The sequence below is a fragment of the Balaenoptera ricei genome, chromosome 1 (assembly GCF_028023285.1).
Source record: "Balaenoptera ricei isolate mBalRic1 chromosome 1, mBalRic1.hap2, whole genome shotgun sequence".
Classification (NCBI taxonomy): Eukaryota; Metazoa; Chordata; class Mammalia; order Artiodactyla; family Balaenopteridae; genus Balaenoptera; species Balaenoptera ricei.
The window spans coordinates 145,751,210-145,775,932 of record NC_082639.1 but is presented as its reverse complement, the minus strand read 5'-3'; the positions used below and the strand labels follow the sequence as shown (position 1 = coordinate 145,775,932).

General features: G+C 46.1%; 1 protein-coding gene across 1 annotated transcript in view; it reads left to right on the top strand.

Moving 5' to 3' along the window:
* NMNAT2 (nicotinamide nucleotide adenylyltransferase 2) overlaps window positions 1–24,723 on the top strand; it is a 206,363-nt gene that overhangs the window by 157,214 nt on the left and 24,426 nt on the right. The window contains exons 5-10 of the mRNA XM_059937698.1: window positions 12,354–12,442; window positions 13,237–13,304; window positions 15,494–15,572; window positions 18,751–18,877; window positions 20,437–20,517; window positions 21,656–21,700. Coding sequence (XP_059793681.1) covers window positions 12,354–12,442; window positions 13,237–13,304; window positions 15,494–15,572; window positions 18,751–18,877; window positions 20,437–20,517; window positions 21,656–21,700 — 489 coding nt within the window. The remainder of the gene's footprint in view (window positions 1–12,353; window positions 12,443–13,236; window positions 13,305–15,493; window positions 15,573–18,750; window positions 18,878–20,436; window positions 20,518–21,655; window positions 21,701–24,723) is intronic.

Sequence of the window (24,723 nt, the reverse complement as noted above, 5' to 3'; positions counted from 1 at the left end):
TTTTATCATGAATGAATGTTGAATTTTGTCAACTGCTTTTTCTGCATCAATTGATATAATCATGTGATTTTTCTTCTTTAGCCTGTTAATGTGGTGAATTACACTGAATGATTTTTCAAATATTGAAACACCTTCCAATACTGGATTACATGCCACTTGGTCATGGTGTATAATTCTTTCTACATATAGCTGGATTCTATTTGCTAATACTTTGCTAATGATTGTTGCATGTTTTGTACTCTGCCCGGTTTTGATGTCAGAGCAATAGTGGCTTCATAAAATGAATTGGAAAGGGTTCCCTTCTTTTCTATTTTTTAGAAGAGACTCTAGAATTTTTTTTAAGTTTCAGTTTTATTAAGGTATAATTGACGTATACAATTTTAAGATAAAGTGTACATCGTGTTGATTTAAGTATACATTGTCAAAGGATTCCTCTCATGTAGTTAATTAACACATCCGTCACCTCACGTATTTACATTTTTTTGGTGAGAACATTTACGTTCTACTCTCTTAGCAAATTTAAATTAGATAATACAGTGTTATTGCAATACTGTGATTTATAAGAAATATAGATGTGGTCATTCAGATGTCCACATATACGTTTCTCACGTATATTTGGTCTTTGTGCACAGTTTCTGGCTCACAACTCCCCAGACCCTTGGAATTTCCTGAGCAATAAGAACAATGGAGGCATCTTTTGTTATAATACTTGGTCTCTTGCCTCAGTTCCTTTCCACCACAACTAGGCTAATGTTGATGAGGTGACTTTTGGAAAGCAACTAAGAGAAGAAGGTAGGAAGTTTCAGCACCACCCTCTGATTTCTGGGGAAGAGGTGGGGATGGAGGTTGAATCAATCACCAATAGCCAATGATTTAATCAATCATGCCTAAATAATGAAGCCTCCATTAAAAACCCGAAAAGCAAGGGGTTTGAAGACCTTCTAGGTTGGGGAACCAGAATGCTTCCACATACCACTGTGCCATGTCCCAAATTCCATGAGACCCCAAACTCCACGAGTACAAAGGCTCCTTTGTTCTGGACCCCACCATATGTATCTCTTCTTCTGGCTGTTGATTTGTATCCTTTAATACCCTTTGTAATAAATTGATAATCTGGTAAGTAAACGGGTTTCCTGAGTTCTGTGAGTTGCTCTAGTAAATTAATCAGATAAACGAGGTGGTCGTGGGAGTCTCTGATTTATAGCCAGTTGGTCAGAAATACAGGTAACAACCTGGACTTGTGACTGGCATATGAAGTCTAAGGAGTGGGTCATGGGAAACTCCAGTTTGTAGCCGCTTGGTCGGTCAGAAGCACAATAACAACCTGAGCTTGGAATTTGTCATCTGAAGGGGAGGAGGCAGTCTTGTAAGACTGAGCCCTTAATCTGTGGGATCCAATGCTCTCTCCAGGTAGATGAGTCAGAATTGGGTTGAATTGTAGGACACCCCACTGGTGTCCAAGAATTGCCTGGTGGTACGGGAAACACACACACACACACACACACACAGACACATGCACACACATTGGAACTGGGTGTTAGAATCATTTTACTTATCAATCAATTATAGTCACCATGTTTTACATTAGATCCTTCTGTGGCATTGGTTTTAATTCTTCTTTAAATGTTTGGTGGAATTCTCCAGTAAAACCACATGGGCATTATGCATTTTTATATTCAGAATTTGACTTGATCCTCAAAACAACCTTGGAAAGAAGGCATTTAACAGATATGGAAACTTAACGCTCAGAGAAATTAAGTGACTTACCCAAGATCCAGAAGTCTTATGATCCCAAGTTCAGTGTTGTTTCCACAGTACCACAGTTCCTGAGTTAGAGATCACTAGACTTTTCAAGCATTTAGAATCTCTATGGGAAACAAAGAAAGAGTAATTGTATCTGCTCCTTGGCCACTTATGTTTAGCTGGATTCCAGTTTCTTTTTTTTTTTTTTAATAGATCTTTATTGGGGTATAATTGCTTCACAATACTGTGTTAGTTTCTGTTGTAAAACAAAGTGAATCAGCCATATGCATACATATATCCCCATATCCCCTCCCTCTTCAGCCTCCCTCCCACCCTCCCTATCCCACCCCTCTAGGTGGTCACAAAGCACCGAGCTGATCTCCTCGTGCTATGCTGCTGCTTCCCACTAGCTATCTATTTTACATTTGGCAGTGTATATATGTCCATGCCACTCTCTCACTTCGCCCCAGCTTCCCCCTCCCCCACCCCACGTCCTAAGTCCATTCTCTACGTCTGCGTCTTTATTCCTGCCCTGCCACTAGGTTCATCAGTACCATTTTTTTTTTTTTTTTAGGATTCCGTATATATGTGTCAGCATATGGTATTTGTTTTTCTCTTTCTGACTTACTTCACTCTGTATGACAGACTCTAGGTCCATCTACCTCACTACAAATAACTCAATTTCGTTTCTTTTTATGGCAATATTCCATTGTATATATGTGCCACATCTTCTTTATCCATTCATCTATCGATGGACATTTAGGTTGGTTCCACGTCCTGGCTATTGTAAATAGTGCTGCAATGAATGTTGTGGTACATGTCTCTTTTTGAATTACGGTTTTCTCAGGGTATATGCTCAGTAGTGGGATTGCTGGGTCATACGATAGTTCTATTTTTAGATTTTAAGGAACCTCAATACTGTTCTCCATAGTGATTTTATCAATTTACATTCCCACCAACAGTGCAGGAGGGTTCCTTTTTCTCCACACTTTCCAGCATTTATTGTTTCTAGATTTTTTGATGATGGCCATTCTGACCGGCATGAGGTGATACCTCATTGTAGTTTTGATTTGCATTTCTCTAATAATTAGTGATGCTGAGCATCTTTTCATGTGCCTCTTGGCCATCTGTGTGTCTTCTTTGGTGATATGTCTATTTAGGTCTTCCACCCATTTTTTAGTTGAATTGTTTGTTTTTTTGATATTGAGCTCCATGAGCTGTTTGTATATTTTGGAGATTAATCCTTTGTCAGTTGCTTCATTTGCAAATACTTTCTCCCATTGTCTTTTCATCTTGTTTATGGTTTCCTTTGCTGTGCAAAAGCTTTGAAGTTTAGTTAGGTCCCATTTGTTTATTTTTGTTTTTATTTCCATTACTCTAGGAGGTGGGTCAAAAAAGATCTTGCTGTGGTTTATGTCAAAGAGTGCTTTTCCTATGTTTTCCTCTAAAAGCCTTATACTGTCTAGTCTTACATTTAGGTTTTTAATCCATTTGGAGTTTATCTTTGTGTATGGTGTTATATAGTGTTCTAATTTCATTCTTTTATATGTAGCTCTCCAGTTTTCCCAGCATGACTCATTGAAGAAGCTGTCTTTTCTCCATTGTATGGTCTTTCCTCCTTTGTCATAAATTAGGTGACCATATGTGCATGGATTTATCTCTGGGCTTTCTATCCTGTATCATTGATCTATATTTCTGTTTTTGTGCCAGTACCATACTGTCTTGATTACTGTAGCTTTGTAGTATAGTTTGAAGTTGGGGGTCCTGAATCCTCCAGCTCCGTTTTTCTTTCTCAAGATTGCTTTGGCTATTCGGGGTCTTTTGTGTTTCCATACGAATTGTAAAATTTTTTGTTCTAATTCTGTGAAGAATGCCACTGGTAATTTGATAGGGATTGCATTGAATCTGTAGATTGCTTTGGGTAGTATAGTCATTTTCACAATATTGATTCTTCCAATCCAAGAACATGGTATATTTCTCCATCTGTTTATGTCATCTTTGATTTCTTCTATCAATGTTTTATAGTCTTCTGAGTACAAGTCTTTTGCCTCCTTAGGTAGATTTATTCCTAGGTATTTTATTCTTTTTGTTGCAATGGTAAATGGGATTGTTTCCTTAATTTCGCTTTCTGATTTTTCGTTGTTAGTGTATAGGAATGCCAGAGATCTCTGTGCAATTAATTTTGTATCCTACAACCTTACCAAATTCATTGATTAGTTCTTGTAGATTTCTGGTGACATATTCAGGATTTTCTATGTATAGTATCATGTCATCTGCAAACAGTGACAGTTTTACTCCTTCTTTTCCAATTTGTATTCGTTTTATTTCTTTTTCTTCTCTGATTGCCGTGGCTAGGACTTCCAAGACTATATTGAATAAGAGTAGCGAGATGGACATCCTTGTCTTGTTCCTGATCTTAGTGGAAATGTTTTCAGGTTTTCACCACTGAGTATGATGCTTGCTGTGGGTTTGTCATATATGGCCTTTATTATGTTGAGGTAGTTTCCCTCTGTGCCCATTTTCTGGAGAGTTTTTATCATAAATGGGTGTTGAATTTTGTCAAAAGCTTTTTCTGCTTCTATTGAGATAATCATATGGTTTTTATTCTTCAGTTTGTTAATATGGTGTATCACATTGACTGATTTGTGTATATTGAAGAATCCTTGTATCCCTGGGATAAATCCCACTTGATCATGGTGTATGATCCTTTTAATATGTTGTTGGATTCTGTTTGCTAGTATTTTGTTCAGCATTTTGCATCTATGTTCATCAGTGATATTGGTCTATAGTTTTCTTTTTTCGTGATATCTTTTTCTGGTTTTGGTATCAGGGTGATGGTGGCTTTGTAGAATGAATTTGGGAGTATTCCTCCCTCTGCAATTTTTTGGAAGAGTTTGAGAAGGATCAGTGTTAGCTCTTCTCTAAATGTTTGATAGAATTCGCCTGTGAAGCCATCTGGTCCTGAACTTTTGTTTGTTGGAGGATTTAAAATTATGGTTTCAATTTCATTATTTATGATAGGTCTGTTTACATTTTCTTATTATTCCTGGTTCAGTCTTGGAAAATTATACCTTTCCAAGAATTTGTCCATTTCTTCGTGGTTGTCCATTTTATTGGCATATAGTTGTTTGTAGTACTCTCTTATAATTCTTTGTATTTCTGTGGTGTCAGTTGTGATTTCTCCTTTTTCATTTCTAATTATATGGATTTGCATCCTCTCCCTTTTTTTTTTTTTTTTTTTGATGAGTCTGGCTAAGGGTTTATCAATTTTGTTTATCTTCTCAAAGAACCAGATTTTAGTTTTATTGATCTTTGCTATTGTTTTCTTCGTTTCTATTTCATTTATTTCCACTCTGATCTTTATGATTTCTTTCCTTCTACTGACTTCGGGTTTTCTTTGTTTTTCTTTCTCTAGTTGCTTTAGGTGTAGGGTTAAATTGTTTATTTGAGATTTTTCTTGTTTCTTGAGGTGAGATTGAATTGCTATAAACTTCCCTCTTACTTAGAACTGCTTTTGCTGTGTTCCAGAGGTTTTGGGTCGTCGTGTTTTCGTTGTCATTTGTTTCTATGTATTTTTTTATTTCTTCTTTGATTTCTTCAGTGATCTCTTGGTTATTTAGTAGCGCACTGTTTAGCCTCCATGTATTTGTTTTTTACAGTTTTTTTCCTGTAATTGATTTCCAATCTCATAGTGTTGTGGTCAGAAAAGATGCTTGATATGATTTCAATTTTCTTAAATTTTCTGAGGCTTGATTTGTGACCCAAGATGTGATCTATTCTGGAGAATGTTCCATGTGCACTTGAGAAGAAAGTGTATTCTGCCACTTTTGGGTGGAATGTTCTATGAATAACAATTAGATCTATTGGGTCTATTGTGTCATTTAAAGCTTGTGTTTCCTTATTTATTTTCTGTCTGGATGTAAGTGGGATGTTAAAGTCCCCCACTATCATTGTATTACTGTCGATTTCCCCTTTCATGATTGTTAGCCTTTGCCTTATGTATTGAGGTTCTCCTATGTTGGGTGCATAAACATTTATAATTGTTATATCTTCTTCTTGGATTGATCCCTTGATCATTATGTAGTGTCCTTCCTTATCTCTTGTAACAATCTTTATTTTAAAGTCATTTTATCTGATATGAGTATTTCTACTCCAGCTTTCTTTTGATTTCCATTTGCATGGAATATCTTTTTCCATCCCTTCACTTTCAGTCTGTATGTGTCCCTAGGTCTGAAGTGGGTCTCTTGTAGACAGCATATATATGGGTCTTGTTTTTGTATCCATTCAGCCAGTCTGTGTCTTTTGGTTGGGGCATTTAATCCATTTATGTTCAAGGTTATTATCGATATGTATGTTCCTATTACCATTTTCTTAATTGTTTTGGGTTTGTTTTTGTGGGTCTTTTTCTTCTCTTGTGTCTCCCGCCTAGAGAAGTTTCTTTAGCATTTGTTGTAAAGCTGGTTTGGTGGTGCTGAATTCTCTTAGCTTTTGCTTGTCTGAAAAGCTTTTGACTTCTCCCGTTGAATCTGAATGAGATCCTTGCTGGGTAATCTTGGTTGTAGGTTTTTCTCTTTCATCACTTTAAGTATATCCTGCCACTCCCTTCTGGCCTGCCGAGTTTCCACTGAAAAATCAGCTTACAAACTTATGGGGATTCCTTTGTATGTTATTTTTTGTTTTTTCCCTTGCTGCTTTTAATATCTTTTCTTTGCATTTAATTTTTGTTAGCTTGATTAATATGTGTCTTGGTGTGTTTTTCCTAGTGTTTATCCTGTATGGGACTCTCTGTGCTTCCTGGACTTGGGTGACTATTTCCTTTCCCTTGTTAGGGAAGTTTTCCACTGTAATCTCTTCAAATATTTTCTCAGACCCTTTTTTTTTTCTCTTGTTTCTCTGGGACCCCTATAATTAGAATCTTGGTGCATTTAATGTTGTCCCAGAGGTCTCTGAGAGTGTCTTCAATTCTTTTCATTCTTTTTCTTTATTCTGCTCCTTGGCAGATATTTCCACCATTTTGTCTTCCAGCTCACTTTTTCATTCTTCTGCCTCAGTTATTCTGTTATTGATTCTTTCTAGTGTATTTTTCATTTCAGTTATTGTGTTGTTCATCTCTGTTTTTTCTTTAGTTCTTCTAGATCTTCTAGAAATGTTAAACATTTCTTGTATTTTCTGAATCCGTACCTCCATTGTATTTCTGAGATTCTGGATCATCTTTACTATCATTACTCTGAATTCTTTTTCAGGTAGATTGCCTAGTTCCTCTTCATATATTTGGTTTTGTAGGTTTTTACCTTGCTCCTTCATCTGTGACATATATTTTGCCATCTAATTTTTTTTTCTTTTTTTTTATGAGTGGAATTGTGTTCCTGTCTTATCGGTTGTTTGGCCTGAGGCTTCCAACACTGCAGTTTGTAGGCTGTTGGGTAGAGCTGGGTCTTGGTGCTGAGATGAGGACCTCCAGGAGACCTCACTCTGAACAATATTCCCTGGTGTCTGAGGTTCTCTGTTAGTCCAGTGGTTTGGACTTGAAGCTCCCACCTCAGGAACTTCAGCCTGACCCCTGGTTCATGAACCAAGATCCTGCAAGCTGGGCAGGACGGCAAAAAAAAAAAAAAAAAAAAAGGAGAACAATAACAAAGTAAAAAATAAAATTAGACTAGGAAAGTAACCACTATCTTAGAAAAAATATAAAAATAAAAGTATAAATGAAACGACAACCAGAAGGTAAAATAGAACCACAATAGTAAAAAGGAGGAGGAGAAAAAACAGAAAAAAGGTGGAAAAGGCCTTGGCTGTGGAGGGCGGGGCATAAGGAGGGGTGAGGTTTTGGCAGTGGGTGGGGCCTATGTTTATTAGCCACAGGGCTGGAAAAGGCAGGGGTGGGGTGGGATAGGGATTAGGCTCAATAGAACAGAAGGGGCCCAGGCATGCCTCCCACCTCTGGTCTCAGAGGGTGGGGGACCCCACCTGGGAGCCCAGCAGGCTTCCTGGGCTCGAGTGGGTGGGACAAATGCCCTCCACTCCTCTCCTGCTCCTCCTGTCCTGGAGGGTTCCTCCCACCTGCCTCTCCTGATCTCTCGCAGCCTCCCTTTTATGCCCCCAGGACCAACCCAGCCCAGAGGGGACCTCTGAGGGCGTAGGACCCGGCTAGAGAGAGCCAGGCAGACTTCCCTGGCCAATTGGGCAGTGGAAATGCTGAGCCCCCTCCCCCCTGATCCGAGCCCCTGAGGGTCCCTCCAGGCATGGGAACCCCTCCCCCATCTCAGCCACCCATCAGGGGCGCCGGTCCTGTCCAGACTCCACTTCTCCTCCCCCCTCAGTCCCCCAATGTCCTACCAGTTTGCTTGGGGGTTCTTTCCACCTTCTTGGGCGTTGGGGTCTCCCTCCAGTGTCTGGCAGGCACCCTAGTTGTGGGGAGACATGAACTCTGCATCTTCCCACACCACCATCTTGACTCCTCCAAGATTAAGTCCCTCCAGTTTCTTACTTGCCTGACATTCCATTCAAATTAGAGGATAATAAGGCAACAAGTGAGTTGCAGAATATAAAACCTAGCGCTATTAGTATAGTCATAAAGGTATGGTCTGAAATATTGATGACATGGCATTGCATTGACACATCCAACTGCAAAGCCCCAGAAGCAAAGCAAACAAAATGTCTGGAGAGAGGAGGAAATCCATGGTCCCTGAACATTCTCTGGGAAGTTCTGATGGGTCATCTTCTTCCTTTATCCCTCATCACCTGGCCCAAAACTTCCTGCCAGGAATGATTGTCTCCTTTAAGGTAGGCTATTTCACCACCTTCACTATCCCTTCTGTGAGTTTTTCTTCAAGCTCAGAGCATGTCACTCCCCATGTTCAAAAGCCTTCAATGATTCCCTACTATCTCTACTTTTCATCTTTATGGTTATTCTCAATGTATGTCTATTGTTCTCAAACTTGAGAGAGCAAAAGAATCACCTGGGGAAACTAATTTTAAAAGTAGACTAAGTCCCAATCCCAGACATTTTGACTCAGTAACTCTGGATGAGGACCTAAAAATGTGCATTTTAATAGCCTCTCCCTGGTAATTCCAATGCAAGTGGTCCACAGAATGCATGTTGACCAATTAGTGGCATAAAAGTCACATTCCTTGCCTGGCTTTCAGGACCCTTTGAAATTTGATTCCCACTTGCTTAGCCAACAGTACCCCTCCCTCACCCTCACCCCACCCCTACCAGGCCCCCTACAGCCTAACCCTAGTGGTTAAGACTAAACCAGTTGATAAGCATACTTTAAACTGTGCAATTTCTGAATATTTGCTGGAACTCCTCACACTCCTTGGAAAGACAAAATTACCTCTCTCGTCCCTTTTCCCACGTGCCCTAGTATCTCACAGAGTTGTTCAAAATATAGGTTGCCACGCATTAGTAGGTTGTGACCAGCTTTTTATTTAAATTTGTAATTACTAGAATAGAATGTACTAGAAAACATTGTAACATTTGTTTCAGTTAATTATACATAAACATACATATGTATGTATTGTGCCAGGATATAAAATGTATTTCTTACTGTGGGTTGTAGTAAAACACCACCACCAACAGCAACAACATTGAAAGCCACAGCTATAGCACTCACCCAATTTGCCTCTCATTAGAGCCTTTTGTTTCTCCATTATTGTGAACCTTTGGAGAATAATAAATAAAGCCACTCTTATCCCTCTAGGATCCATCATGGTATTTTGTGCTCAATACATGTTAACTGAATTGATTTGACTGCATGATCACAATCATGACTCTTCTGTGTTTAACTATTTCAGATCAGGAATCCTTTTTTAGGGTGTAGGGTTGGGGCTATTCCTTTCAAAAATTGCTTCTTTGTGAGACAGTGAGCTTTGGAGCATTGCCAGGGGAAGTGCCCCCTCATCTTGGCCAGAGGGAAAGGATAACATTTTCCAAGGCAATGAGGTTGCTTGGTGCAACCTATTTCCCTTGGAAATTCTGGAGTGTGGTCTGAGGAATGGAGTGGGTGGCTCTCCGGACAGACACGGCCCAGTGGAAGGAAACCCTAAGGGAAGGTGACTACTTGAGCCTTCTAGGTATGAGCAATGTGTTGAACAAGCATTACTCAATAAACAAGCCACTGTGTTGAGTGCTTAAGAGCCCAAGAAGTCTTTGGCATGGGTGACAGACTGAACTACTTGTGGATTGCTTTTCTTAAGCCTGTACAGTGTGTCAAGTGGCAACAGAACAAGCCAAGGTTGTTTGAATGTAAATCATCTTACACTCTGCTTGCTTCTCACGTGTATGTTAACTGCACATCTCCTTTAGCTGTGCATTTGGGACCTCTTCTCTACAGCAAAGTCCCTGGCTTTGAAGAATTCCGTACAGAAGAGGAGTAAAGACACGAACTTTCAGAAACAATTTCCAGATCATATCCCTTGAACAGGATGCACAGGGAGCTAGTAGGTCAGTAAGTCCAGCAAAGGGGGATGTTGCCAGGGCAGGTATGCTGGATGTGGGGTGGAGCTGAGCTTCAAATGAAAAGCTTGGGTAAGTGGAGAGTAAAGAGAGGACACTTTTTCTAAGATAGGGAGACGAAGGAAGGTCTGGCTTATTGCAGCAGAGGATCTGTGACAGCCAAAGCCCATATGGAAATGATCCTAAGGAAGACTGGGGTGTAAAGGGCAAAGGGAAGAGAGGAGGGGCTATAGAATTTATTCAGATATCCAAAAGGTTTTGCTACAAGGCCTTCAATTTATTCTTGACCTCAGAATAAGATTAGGAAACTAGTGAAGTAATATCACTCTTTTGAAAAGCAAAGATGACACACGTTATAATGTTAGAAACTGACAATACTGAATGCTGGTGAGGATGTGGAGCAACAGGAACGCTCATTCATTGCTGGCGGGAATGCAAAATTGTACACCCACTTTGGAAGACAGTTAGGCAGTGTCTTACAAAGTTAAACATACTTTTACCGTATGTTCCAGCAATCACACTCCTTGATATTTACCTGAGTTGAAAATTTATGTCCACTCAAAAACCTGCACATGAATGTTATATCAGCTTTATTCATAATCAGTGAAAACTGGAAGCAACCAAGATGACCTTCCATTAGTGAATGAATAAACAAACTGTGTTACGTCCAGACAATGGACTATTATTCAGCAATAAAAAGAAATGAGTTATCAGGCCAGGAAAAGACATGGAGGAACCTTAAATATGAATTGCTAAGTGAAAGAAGCCAGTCTGAAGAGGTTACATAGTGTGTGATTCCAACTATTTGGCATTTTGAAAAAGACAAAACTATAGAGATAGTAAAAAGATCAGTGGTTACCAGCGGTTGGAAGGAGGGAGAGAGATGAATAGGTAGAGAGCACAGTGGATTTTGAGCGTGGAGAAACTGTTCTCTATGAAACCAATGTGGACACATGTCATTATGTATTTGTCAAAACCCGCAAAACCATACAACACAAAGAGTGAATCTCAATGTAAACTATGTCCTATAGTTAATAACAATGTGTCAATACAGGCCTATCAAACGTAACAATTATACCCGGCTAATGCAAGATAGTAATAACAGGGGAAATGGGGTGCGTGGGGGAGGAGGTCGGAAGATGGGGCGACTGAATACATAGAACTCTATGTACTATCTGCTTAATTATTCTGTAAATCTAAAACTGTGCTTAAAAAAATAAAGTTTATTAATTACTTTTTTAAAAAAACTTTAAGAGATTTCACATCGAAAGAAAAAAAAGAGGCAAATGTGGTGAGAATTAAAATTTTTAAGAGAGCCAGCAGGGTGATCCTGGAAGCTTGCTTGTAAACTACACGGCCAGTTTTGCTACCCAAGCCCCTGTTCCCTTACAGAATCCCTCACCTACACAGTAAATCCACGCCACCTTCCCTCAGCTGTAGTAGCTCAGGACCTGCTGGATTTGTACAACGAACCGCCTTAGAAGAAAGACAGAACCAAAATCTTCATCACTTCTTAGTTTGCTAAATTGTCTCATGAAAATGAAATTGGGCTTGTCTGGTAAATTTGAAAAAGCAACATCATGACTTTTTTTCAGCAGAAAAAAAAGGCTTTTCTCTGGCCGAACTTTTCTCAACCAACTGTAATGTTGGTTTTCTGGTCTGATTGTTAATTCTCCCTAATTATGTAGAAGGCCCTTTAAATTTGTTTTGGTGATTTTCCTCTTCTGAGTAACTCCATGAGGCAGTCAGCCCACCTTTCATATTATAAGAAGGCTTCTTCTTTTTTCTTTTTAGAAAATGACTCCTTCACTTCGGAATAATTTCTGCTTGTGATCATAATGGTTAATTCCAATCAGTTGCTCTCTTGGCTTTGAGTGAGGTGCTTGTTTTAAATCTCTCTAAGCTAGTCCAGCACTGGACCTTTAAACCTGGATTAATCCCCTTGACTTCTAAATCCTTTTGCTTTGGGGGCTGAAATCTGGTTCCATAACCTTTTGAATCACCAATGTTTGCTTTGAAAGTTGGCACTTTCTATTTAAATGGCAAGAAAGATGGGAAATAAGCCTTACAGAGCTGAACGTATTGATTTCAATGATCACCTCTAATCCACACCTTTCCTCTTTATAATGTGAGGTTTTCTTCTCTTAATTAGAAAGAGCCAGAGATTATCTACACAAAACTGGAAGGTTTATTGTCATTGGTGGGATTGTGTCTCCTGTCCACGACTCCTATGGAAAACAGGTGGGTTCCTCCTTTGCCCCTCTCCTCCCTAACCCCCCTTCCTGACCCGATGGTTCCTCTGATGTAAAACTGCTCTGCTGCCATCTCTGCCATCTACGATTCCTGGAAACGCAAAACACCCATTAGCAGGTGTCCTGCTTCCATCTCTGGACCACAGTCAGACCTGAGTGAATGGGGGTTGGGCAGCAGCTGGGAGGAACAGCTGCCTGCAGCCAGGCCCAGTCAGGACTCATCCATGCCGTGTGACTCGGCACGGATGCCAAACTGGGGGCTGGTAATGGGCTGGGCAATCTTTCCTGGGATTTTAGGAGAAAAAGGCCTATGCCTCCTATAATCTGATTTAAAATTCATTTCCCTGCCCCTCCCTCCCTCCCTGCCACACATCCAAGAAAATCTAGAAGCTCTCCCAGACCTCAGTCTCCTCCCCCAGATACAACTTGGTGGGCTCTGGGGAGATGACCCAGCCAGATGGACCCGGGAAACAAGGCAACACTCACCACGTTAAGTCTCCTCTCTGTGCTGGGTACACACTGGCTTCTTCGTCAGTGGAGGCTCACCTCTGACTCTGATGGGGGAGGAAAGTATACTGCACACACCCTCCATTCTTCCTCTCCCGCCCACCTTGCCACTGTACGCTTGTGTGTAGCAGGGGGATATGTGGAGGGGTCACACCTGCATTCTCTGTCGGCACTGAAAAATGCTGCGCTTTTATAATGGGCTGGCTTGGGATGGAGCCTTAGGGAGTCTGTGGGGACCAGAGAGAGCCTCCCAACGACTGCTCTGTTGCTTCCCAGGGCCTCGTGTCGAGCCGGCACCGTCTCATCATGTGTCAGCTGGCCGTCCAGAATTCTGACTGGATCAGGTAGGGCTGCCCTGATGATGCCAGAGGTGGGTGGCCCAGGGACACCCTGGGAATGGGTGGAAAAAAGAGTCCCCACAGGAGTGGGGAGGCCAGGGGAGAGAGTAACCCCATGCAGGCAATAATTACGTAAGCATTCTGGGGTGGCCTGATGACTTTATTTTTTAACCAAGCTATACAGCCTGGGAAACTAAAGAGGGAGCTTTTGGTGTTTCATCTGCTCTGGCACGTTTGGATTCAGGAGTATGCTCGGAGCTTCCACAAACATCACTGGGATTGGGGTGAGGCAGGGCCAGAGAATCCGAGATGCCTCTCCACTTCCATCCGTACTCACTTCCATGAGCTGTCACCACCTTTCAGGGAAGGTCCCCCGGCTTTGGCTATTTTCCATTCCTGTTCAGGCTTCCTAGGGCCCCGCGATGACAGTGGGACAGAGGGGTGGCGCGGGGTCGGGGGGGGGGCAGGTGCAAGCGCTCACGGCCTTTCCCGCAGACGGTCCCTGCGCAGTCCTAAGAGGGCAGACACCGTTATCCACTGTGCTTGCAGTGTAATTAAAGCAAACCTCCACGAATTATGCTAATTATGTCCCCCAAAGCTCCTACAGTTATAATTTGCATGAGAAGATGACGTTTTTTTAAAAAAATAACGATACACCATTGGTATTGTGATTTCCCCCCGTGGAAAAATAAGCAGCACCTAGAGGTTTCCAGGAAAGGACAGAAATGAAGGGCCGCTGACCTCAGAATGAGGGATGCAGAGAGTTAGCGGAGAAGAGATGGGGCAGGTGGAAATGGGAGCAGTGAAGAAAAGCGACAATAATAATTAAATAGTGATCCGTGCCATTTGTGCGCAGTGATTTGTGTGAGAAGTGCATGCCCTTTACAGACTTTCTCACCGCCCCCACCCCCACCCCCCGCCCCGAGACGGAGGTGAGGTTGGGAGACAGCTCAGGAGAAGTCAAGGAGTTTGAGAGGGAACAGCACATCTGTGGTCAAGTCAGGGTAGAGACGGAGCCTCTTAGCACGGCACCTCATGACCTCAGGGGAAAATGGGGTCCAGTGGGGGAAATACTGAACAGGAGACTGTTACTGCTTGTATGCGATTAGAAGATTCTGAAATAACTCCCTCATTCGTTCAACAAATATTCACTGAGCACTTACTGCGTGCCCCGCACTGCTCCAGGCACTGGGAAAATCAGAGTTCCGCGAACTGAGGTCACCAGAGAGGCTTGGAGCTAGCTCGAGAGATGGGGCGTGGGTGCACAGAGTCCCTGGACATGGGGGAGCCTGTTTAGCCAGGTCAGGTGTCTGCCCATCTCAGGGGGGACGGTGGTCAGGGATCTGGGGGCTCAGGGCAAGCTGGGTCGCTCGGCGTTTTCAGTTCACGAGATCTCATCTCTGGGAACCTCAGGTGTGCTGTGAGGTGGGGCTAGGGAGCGAATGCTCAACTGCTAAGGACGCGTCTGAGGAACGTCCCAATGTAGCAGCTCGTTAAGTTGGTAATTAAGCCCGAGCGCTGCATCCGTCGGGGGCTGGATCCCTGCTCACTTCACATCCCGTGGGCAGCAGGGGTTGGCCGGTCTGCGGGGCTGTGCCTTCCGGCCTGGCTGCCGTGCCCACCTGCATGCCCACAGGGCACCCCGCCGCACAGGGAGTCAGACGTGGGCAGATTCCCCAGTTCGGGTAACGGCAGTCGCCACTTGATGGGGGCCTGGCTCATTTCATTCTTATCACAGTCCTATAAGGTCCAGAGGAGAATTCCCATTTTGCAGGTAAGACTAAGAGCAAGACACTATACTAAGCACTTTGCATAGAAAACTCATTGACCCCTTCTAATAACCCCGCAAGAGAGTTATTATTGTTATTCCCATTTTACAGATGGGAAAGTGAGCACCAAAAAAATCACATAACTTTCCCAAAGCCCCACAGTTGGGAAGGTCTGGTGCTGATATTAAACCTGGCCAGACCAGTACCAGCAACTGTTCATGTAAGCCTGTGTCAAACTCCTCTCATTTTACAGTGGGAAAACTGAGGCTCAGGAAGGTGTTTCAAGCCCATGTTTTTACCTGATTCGAGGTCTAAGTACATGGTATGACCAGGTCTGCTAAGCTTTTTGAGCCATGTCATTGGAAGGAACCAATAAGCAAAGAGTGTGAGAATGGAAACCAAGGGAAACATCTTTCCTATTGTCAGGGTGGACCCGTGGGAGTGCTATCAGGACACCTGGCAGACAACCTGCAGCGTCCTCGAACACCATCGGGACCTCATGAAGGTAAGCTGGGCCAGGCTCAGGGTTGGGTGGACCCCGGAAGCCGGGCAGGCCAGGGAAAGGATGCTGCTGGCCTATGACCTGGTTGTTTCCTGCTTCTCCGCCAGCGGTGGGGGAGACCAGGCTCCGAGCAGCAGCAAGGAGGGCAGTGAATTAGGGACCCAGAGCAGCACCAGAGGCTGCTTCCTGCCTTGTCCCCCTCCTCGATATGACTTGGGGCAGTTTTCATCTTCTGGCAGTAAGTTCAAGGTGGGATTCAGGAGACCACAGCTGGAAAGCTTCGGAAAGTGAGGAGAGAAGGGGAAGCGAGCAAAGAAAGGAGGAGAGAGGGGCGCTGGGCGGAGTTACAAGCAGCCGGGTCCTCCTGCCACACCTCCTGGGGACCCACTGGTCCTCCTACCCCAGCGTAGGCTGCCGTGACTGCCGTACTTCATACCCGCAGGCGGCGTACTGTCATGCACACTCATTCCTCCTCACAGGAGTCCACGGGCAGACGGTGTTCTCATCTCTGTTTTATTTGTGGGTAAAAGGAAGCACAGAGAGGTGAACCAGGGTATCTGAGGACACACAGTGACTGCCTAGTCCACGCAGATGGCTGCCCAGGGCTTGTGGCCGTGCGCAGTGACGAGGACCTGTTTGCTAGGTAAGCACGGGTTCCTCACCCGCCAGCAGCACCAGTCAGCGTGTGCAGAAAGCGCCCTTCACAGATCAATAGCAACCCATCGACTCCCACCGTGCGGGGGGTGAAAAGCGGTGCCATCAATAGCAAGAAGCCTGACCCACCGAGACGAGACGCAATCCATCCTCCTTGCCTCCGCTGACCCAGATGCACAGCCCTCCCCAGCCCCAAACAAGGATCAGAATGGCATCGTCCTGACACAGGGGGCGCCTCCATCGCATCTGTGTTTGCTGTCAGAGGGGCCTTTCAGAATCTTCTCCTTGGGGAGCCGCCAGCAGCCCCAATCTCCCCCACTCTCCACCTGCTTTATTTGAACAGATGTGGACTTCTGGGGCTCCAGACCATCCAGGAAGCCAAGAGCAAGAGAAGTGGAGAGGACGAGCTGGCTGTTGCTTCATCTAATAAGCTTTTCCCCCATGGAATTGAAGAAAACCCATCTCCTCTCTTTCTGCTTTCAGAACCCTTCACACACATCCCGAGTCTTTCCTGGTCCCTTTGGAAGGACTCTGACGTAGGGTGGCCCTGACTTGCTCCTCTGGGCTTGTCTCAGCAACGGCAGTAATAGAAGACATCCCATCTTACTGTATAAGGATGTATCCGTCAGGAGAGGCTAAGATTCGCAGGCATCCTTTGAATCTCAGTGTCTTCACACTGGGGGCCTGTGATCCTTCTGGTCACCCAGGAGCCTCAGGCTGCATGACGGAAGGGAGGAATCAGGGACCCTGCAGGCACGCCGGAGCCCTGGCTCTACCAGCCAGAAAGCCTGGCTGCTCTTTTGCTGTCTAAATGTCTGGGCTTCCCGAGCCCTCCCTCTGTTACTCAGACCCAGAAGCACGAGTCTGGGCCCGAGATGCTTAGCCAAGGACCCCCAGCTTGTTGCAGTGATGGTCACAGGCTGGCAAAGAATGCCAGCCACGATGGTCCCCCGCCTTGGAGCTGCTTGTAACTCCCAGTCTCCCCGGTCCCAGCATCTGGCCTGGAGAGTGGACCTGTTGGAGAGATAGACACGGGGCTTAATAGGTGATGCAAGGCTTTGCGAACGTGGGAGCCTGTGGAGGGCAGAGCGGGGCAGGTGGCCAGCACTTCTCTTCTCCAGCATAGAACAAGTCGAATGGGACTAATGATGCATGCAGCAAGAAGAAGAAAATCCTCAGCTACCAGACCCGTTATTTCATGAGAATGTGGCGTTTTCTTTTCTGGATGTGAAAGCATAATAAAAAGGAGGCAAACTGTCCCTTCCACTCCACCAGCCGCAGCCGCACAGAGAATCCCACAAAGCAGGCTAAGAAGATCCTGTGGTCCCCGACCTCAGCTGGCTCCCAGATGCGGCTGCTTGCTGTCGTGACCATCGCCTGTCAGGAACATTACAGAAGTGACAGGTCACCCCACAAGACAAACGCCTGCCCTTCCAGGGCTCGGAAGTTCTCACGTTCTGCTCTGCCTGCACGGTGGTGTGTGGAAGATGCCTCTGGAGGGTCACCCCAATCCTGGGACTTGGTGTCCTCTGGCAGCAGGACTCAATAATCCAGAAAGGATGGTGGGCCAGGGATTGAGGGGAAGCTGGCTTTCAGGGAAGGGACCTTGAATAAGCAACAGCCCTATGAAGCTGAACAGATTGAAAATTCACCCTTTGTTTCTCTGTTGCCCAATAGCTCCACTCCCCGCGGGCAAGGGGGGTTGCCTCTGGGTCAGCTGTGAAGAATGCTGCGTTATCAGCTCTGTGTTTTCTGTAGCACTAGAGAGAAGCAGCAGGCCAGATAACACAGGACAATGGATAATACACATAGAATTTCCGTTTGGCTCTGGAATGTGTATTCACACTCTGAGCAGGCGCAAGAGTTCCCAGAACCCCGCCCCTCTTCCTGCAGCACAAACACATCCTGCTCTGCCTGGCACTGCTCCCCAGCTTGGCCCTGTCATTGGCATCTCTGGCCTGGAGAGGCGGCAGGTGGTGATAGCGCCTGGTGTTTGCACGACCTTTCCCAAGCTTGCACAGCCCTTTTGCAGACATGACCTCATTTGAGCCCCGTGAAGCAGGCAGGGAGGGCAGGCATGCATGTTCCACAGAAGGTCACAACATGTACAGAGTTCCTGCCAAGTGCCAGATGCTCTAAAGGCGCTCTGTGTATGCTCGCTCGTGTAATCCTGCCGCAGCCCAGAAAGGTGGCTCTTTTGCCTCTCTATGTTAGGCTCTTGAGCTGAGGTTCAAGGGCAGGTAACTATCCAAGGTCACACAGCCAGAAGGGGGCAGAGCTCAAACTTGAACCCAGGTCTGTGAAACAACACAGCCCACGCGTTTCCCCTCGAGCTATCTCACCTCCTGCTAGCCTAGTGTGGTCACAGGGTGTGGCTGGATCTAGAACCCACCTCCAGCCCTCTTTCTCAGTTCCGGGACACCTGACCATGATGGACAAGCAGTTGAGCATTTGGAGATAACTGGGAAATGCTTTCAAAAGTCTCTTGGGCTAACGACACTGACTCTGCCCTTCTTCCTTCCCCCAGCGGGTGACCGGCTGCATCCTCTCCAATGTCAACACACCCTCCATGACGCCTGTGATTGGACAGCCCCAGAATGAGACCTCCCAGCCCATTTACCAGAACAGCAATGTGCCCACCAAGCCCACTGCAGGTAGGGGAACACTGGTGTAGAGCAGTGGCTCTCAAACTTCAGAATCGCCTGCAGGGCTTGTTAAAATCCAGATCGCTAAGCGCTGCCCCAGAATTTGATTCAGTGGGTCTGGAAGAAGGAAGAGAATTTGCATTTTTAAAAAGTCAATGCTGATGCTCTGGTCCAGGGACCATACTTTGAGAACTCTTAATGTAGGGCATCAGAGAGAAATAGTCACAATGATAGAGACAGGAACAGAGACAGAGAGAGACAGGGGTGATGGTGTGCATTTTAATATAAATATGATTGCCTTAAGTGGGTATTAAAGACAAAAGGGAGCATTTTTCTCTGCCTTTTCTAAGGAGGTTGAGGATCTTGCCAAGGTCACACAGTAAGGAAGTAGCAGGACCAGGAGTTAAACCCAGACAGTCTGCAGCCAGAGTCCCACACTCTTAGCCATCCCTTCACTGACAAAGAGCAGGGGTCCCCCAACATTTACTCAGCCCCTAGTATTATATGCTTGCACGGTGCTCAGTGCTTTACACGGGTTCTCATTTAATGTGGTAATTCTGTGATATAGATATTATATTCCCATTTACAAAGAGAAAACTGGGCTTCAGAGAAGGTGAGTGATTTGCCTAAGGTCACACAGCTCAAAAGTAGAAGAGCCAGAATTCATATTCAGGACTGTCTGATTCCAAGGTCCATGTTCTTCCTAATATTTTCTTCCAGGTCAATTGCAAGAGACAGATCCTGGTATTACTTTTCAAGCCTAGAGACCATAATCTATTTGGTTATCAGTCTATCATAAATAGGGTAATTCACAAGGATGAGCCAGAATTTCATAGTTTGCATATAGCTACGTCTGGGGGCTCAGAAAACTTCTCTGGATTAGAGCTCAGAAAGATCACCGAAAACCGGATCCCTCTCAGCCAACGTAGGATGTCTGATTATTCTAAACACCATCCGAAAGGGAAGGAAGACCTTTGCCCAGCAGAAATTACTCCAAATGAGTTCTTTGCCACAGGCCGAGTCTCCGTGGATTTGGGTGTTACTGTTTAGTGTTGGGGGTGGCTGAGGAAATGCACATGATATTAAAAAACGAAAAATGCAAACAGGGCACAGGCCCTTTAAGTGTAGACTATGATCCAATTTATGTTACGTAGACATATCTGCATTAATACGCATAATAAAAATGGAAGAAAATAAAAAAAATATACGCATACTTTAGTGGTGGTTATCTCTAGCGGTGGAATTATGGGTGCTTTCTATTTTCCTTTTTATATATATTCCTCTTCCATATTTTCCAATTTTTCAACAGTGTAATAAACACGACCAGAAAATAGATTCCCATCTAGGGCTCAGAATGCTTGTGCCTTGGACTGGGAATGAGAAGAGGGAATTTGGGCTGTCATATTTCTGTTCTTTCTTTCCACCCTCCTACTGCCTCCATGACCCAACCCCTGCCCCTCCAGGGCAGCCCCACTGTTTACAGTGACCCAAATGTGGGACTGACGCGAGTGTGAGTTGTGAGTGGTTCTCTCCGTCTGTCCCTGTCTGTCTTGCTGTCTCTCCCATAGCCAAGATCCTGGGAAAGGTGGGAGAAAGCCTAAGCCGGATCTGCTGTGTCCGCCCACCGGTGGAGCGCTTCACCTTTGTGGGTAAGGGAGCAAGGACCTTCTTTACCAATCCCGCCTCTTTTCTTTCCCTCCTCCCTTTGTTCATTCACCAGACAAGCCCCAGCACCTGCTGTAGGATGAGCATTTATAGAGCAAAAATTGGGAGAGAAGAGAGGATGTCACCAGGCCTGCAGGGCCAAGGTGTGATGGGAGCCCAGAGGCGTGATCATCCTGGCTCAGGGATCCTGGAGACCTTCCCCACTCCTCTCCCCTCCTTGGGCTGTTCCGGTCCTTCCCTCTATAGAATGTGTCCACCCGCCTGAGAGTTCTCGGAGGCCCAGCATCCTCCCTCAGGTCCTCCCAGCTCTGGCAGTGTCAGTACTCCTGCTGAGAGGCTAAGAACACACAAGCCCTTTCCTTAATTTTCTCCATTTTTTGGCTGCTCCCCTAAGGACTCAGCATAGATGAGACTAGCTGCCTCTGGGGCTCTTTCTCCTACAAACCCCAAATTCGACTCTGCAGAAGAGCTGAAGGTCTAGCCCCCATTCCTTTGACTCTTTGGGGCTGACTTCTGCCATTTCTCAGATTTCCAACCTTGAATAGGAACTAAGAGGGATGGTTGAGGAGGCAGGGGGCCAGGGTGGCATCCCCATGGTGCTCTGCACACCGTGTGCCCCATGTGGGCGTGCACACTCAGAGCACATGGTAAAGCCTCTGTCTTTCACATCTTTCCCGGCCTCTCCATCCTGCCACGTGAAAAATCTCAGCGTACTCAGTTTTGCTTGTTCTTTGAACCAGAACGCTGAACGAGAGAGGGCCGCCTCCGTGTGACGCTACAAGCTGTCACCCTAGGTTCAAGGAAGGTGCTCTTGTGGCCAGCCTCCCCTAAATACAGAAGGAAACAAAAGGCGCTCGGCATGAGCACGTGTGTGTCCATCATTGGCAACCCAGCCGGGCTGTCCAATTCTGAAAGTCCCAGAACAGTGAATCCTGCCTCTGGAGCCTGAGGAGTTGCTCCCTCTCCATTTATGCTACTCAGATGTCCCTACTCCCACCCAGTCACCCCTCCCTACTCCCACCCAATCACCCCACCCCGGGTCCTCCCTCTCAGTACAGAACGCGCATCAGGTACCCGGAAGTTGGTTCCCTGATGCTTCTGCATTTCCTCTTTCCTCCCTAGATGAGAATGCCAATCTGGGCACAGTGATGCGGTACGAGGAGATTGGTGAGTGGGGCTGGGCAAGTGGGAACATTTGGGGCCACCTGCCTCCATCACGGGCAAAGTGGGGGAGGGGAGAGCCTTGCCAACCCTGGGTGGTGTTTGCAGCAGGGTCTGCTCTTAGAGGGATAATTGATTGTTCCCAAGCTAAGATCATATTCTTAGTCATCTCTGCTTTAACATCTCCATACTAGATTCAGGCAGGTTCCCAGGAGGAAGGACGGGATGAGTTGGCAATTTTCCCTTCGGAGCCTCTTCTCCCTCATTCAAAAGTCATGGAAGTTGAGTTCATTGCCAGCCAGAGAGACTCTTCTCTTGCCCACAGCACTGTGCCTGCGGCAGGAGAGCTCCCCTACCTTCCTCACCAGAGGATTCCGGCGTTTGGAGGATGAGGAGGAGAGACGGGGCAGAAAGCCACATCTATGACCTCCCCCGCAGCCTTGAGTAGAGAGATGAAGGCCCCGACTGTGTGTGAGGGCAGTGAAGGCCCCGGGCCAGAGCAGGTGGAAGGTGGTTACACGGAGCTGTCAGGATGGGAAGGATCTAACCCCCCACAGAAGTGAGCTGAGTCCTGGGCAACCCTAGGAAACAAACCAGGAAACAGATCTTTCCAAGGTTCCAGAATAAGTTAGAGACACAAGTATCTGAAGCCGGGTAAAGGGCAGACAGCAAGAGTGGAGCTGGAGCTGATGCAGGTACCAGGTGACAAGGAGGGTCAGTGACAGCTGGAATGCTTGAAATTCTAGGATGAGGGGCAACCTGGTGTCCAGCTGACATGCTTAATCTTCAACTCGAGCTACAGAGATGCTCCAGGCGCCCCCTCCTAGAGATGGAGGTTTGGGGCTGCACCTGGGCACTGGGTTCTCCCAGGAGGCCCAGCAGATGTGATGTCATTTCAAGGAACTTCTCTGGGGCCTGTCCCCTGATCCCAGGCAGTGGTGCACCTGAGTTGGCTCATATTTATTCGCCAGAGCCATTTGTAAAATTTTCAGGGATCTTACCAACCAGTTGTTAAACGCAGCCTATACTAAAAATTAAATTATATTAAGTAACAGTTAAATACATTGTATTCAAAACAAAAGTATTAAGTACTCAAAACTCCTCATTTCCCAATTCTTTTATCAAGTTTTAATAGGCTTTATTTACCAGCACATGGCTGTCTGAGGACCACAGGAAAGGGCGCCTGCCTTTCTGGCTGCTTCCCAAAGCCAGCAGGAAGAAGCATGCAACCCCAGGTTCCACAGCCCCAAACACCCAAAAGCCCTGCAGTTCCACACCTGACCAGGAACCACCTTCCCAGGGAGGAAGTCTTCTCCACCAGACCAGCCGAGCTCAGATCAGTCTTCAGACCTTCAGCTCTATTCCAATGTATATTTTCCTCCGCCACCTTGTTCCAGGAAGAATGCGTTGTGGCCCAGCTTCAGCTGGGCCCTCTTTACCTTCCCAGCACCCAGGGCCTACGTATCAGGCTGTCCTGCCCTGGGGAGTTCCCCCTCCTACGGAGAGGCAATGCGATGGGTGTTTGTTTGCACGGCCACGCTCCTAGCTCCTAGCACTCCACGTTTACCATCTCACTGCAGCCTTGTGAGGGGCAGGGCTAGTCTTAGCCCCATCTTACTCCTCTTTCAGAGAAAGGAAAGCTGAGTGGCCACAGCTGTCTGGATGGATTCGTGGCCTCGTGTGGTACAGGTGGCAGCTGCCTCAGTGTGCAGTGGGTACTGGAAGGGGCTGCAGGGCCTGGGGTTTTGCATAACCCGGATTCCCGGGAGGAGAGTGTGGCTGGAGAGTGCTGATTCTGGCTCCCTGGATCCTGAACTGGGGAAGGAAGTTGGACCCAGAGGAGGTCCCAGGAAGGGAGCCACTGTGCTGTGAGGCCCTCTGGCTCACACGTCCCCTTTTTGAAATCCCCTTGCACGCTTCACGAGAAGGAAAAAGCCATTTCTCCTAGCTCAGTTAGCATCTATGCCTCCATTTCCACTTCCTTAACCCGCTGACTGCTCCCGAGGCCTGCCCCAGACCCAAGGCTTATGGGCTGAAAACACGTACCTTAGTCTCAGATGATAAACCTGAGAAACCACTGCTGCCCTCCAGCGGCCACACGTGGGATTCCAAGCCCTGCCAGGGCCTCTTGGTCTGTGATAAATCCATCTGTTCCAGTGCTGCAAGCAAAGGTGGAAACCCCGCGCTTTAACTTGATCTGCTTTGGCTTTAAAAATAATCCTACATTATTTTCAAGTGAGAAAGTGAGTCTCTGGCTTGGGAATAGAAAAGAGATTCATTTCCATGGCTGTAGAGCAGGGTTTCTCAACCACGGCACTGTTGACAGTGGGGACCAGATAATCCTGTGTCATGGGGGCTGCTGTGTGCTGTGTAGACTGTTGAGTGGCATTCCTGCCCTCTGAGCACTAGGTACCAGCGGCACACCCCTCTCTCCAGTCTTGACAACCAAAGAAGTCTCCAGACATTGCCAAATTCTGGAGACAAAATCGCCCCCCCCCCCAGTTGAGAATCACTGATGGAGAAGAAACTGAGGACCAGCATGTCATCTGGAGACGGCCAGCTAACTGAACTCTTAGGCCCACAGTTACAGAGCTTCAGCCTTTCAACAGAGAACTGACCTGGAATTCTGGGTGGCTCCAAGCCGGAGACAGGGAACAACAGGATCCCAGAATGAGCCCGGTCTGGCTCCTCTCAGCCATCCGAAGGCTGGTGGCCTAACACAGAGGGAGGCACCATTGACCAGGGCCTCCATGCTGCAAGAGACAAGGCCACAATCGCCATCCCGGACTGCCATCCCAGAGCGCCCAGAAGGCTCTTAGACAGCCTGCCCGCATGGCCTCTGCGGTCAGCCTGTCTGTTGTTCACTCATTCAACACATTCTGAGCACCTACTGTGCACAGGTCACTCTGCCAGGCCCTGGAGATATAAAGATCAATTAAGGTCCCTGGACATAAACAGACCATGAGACTACAGTGTGACGTGGAGGAGAGGGGAGAGGGGAGGCTGCAGGAATATTTAAGAGTTAAGAC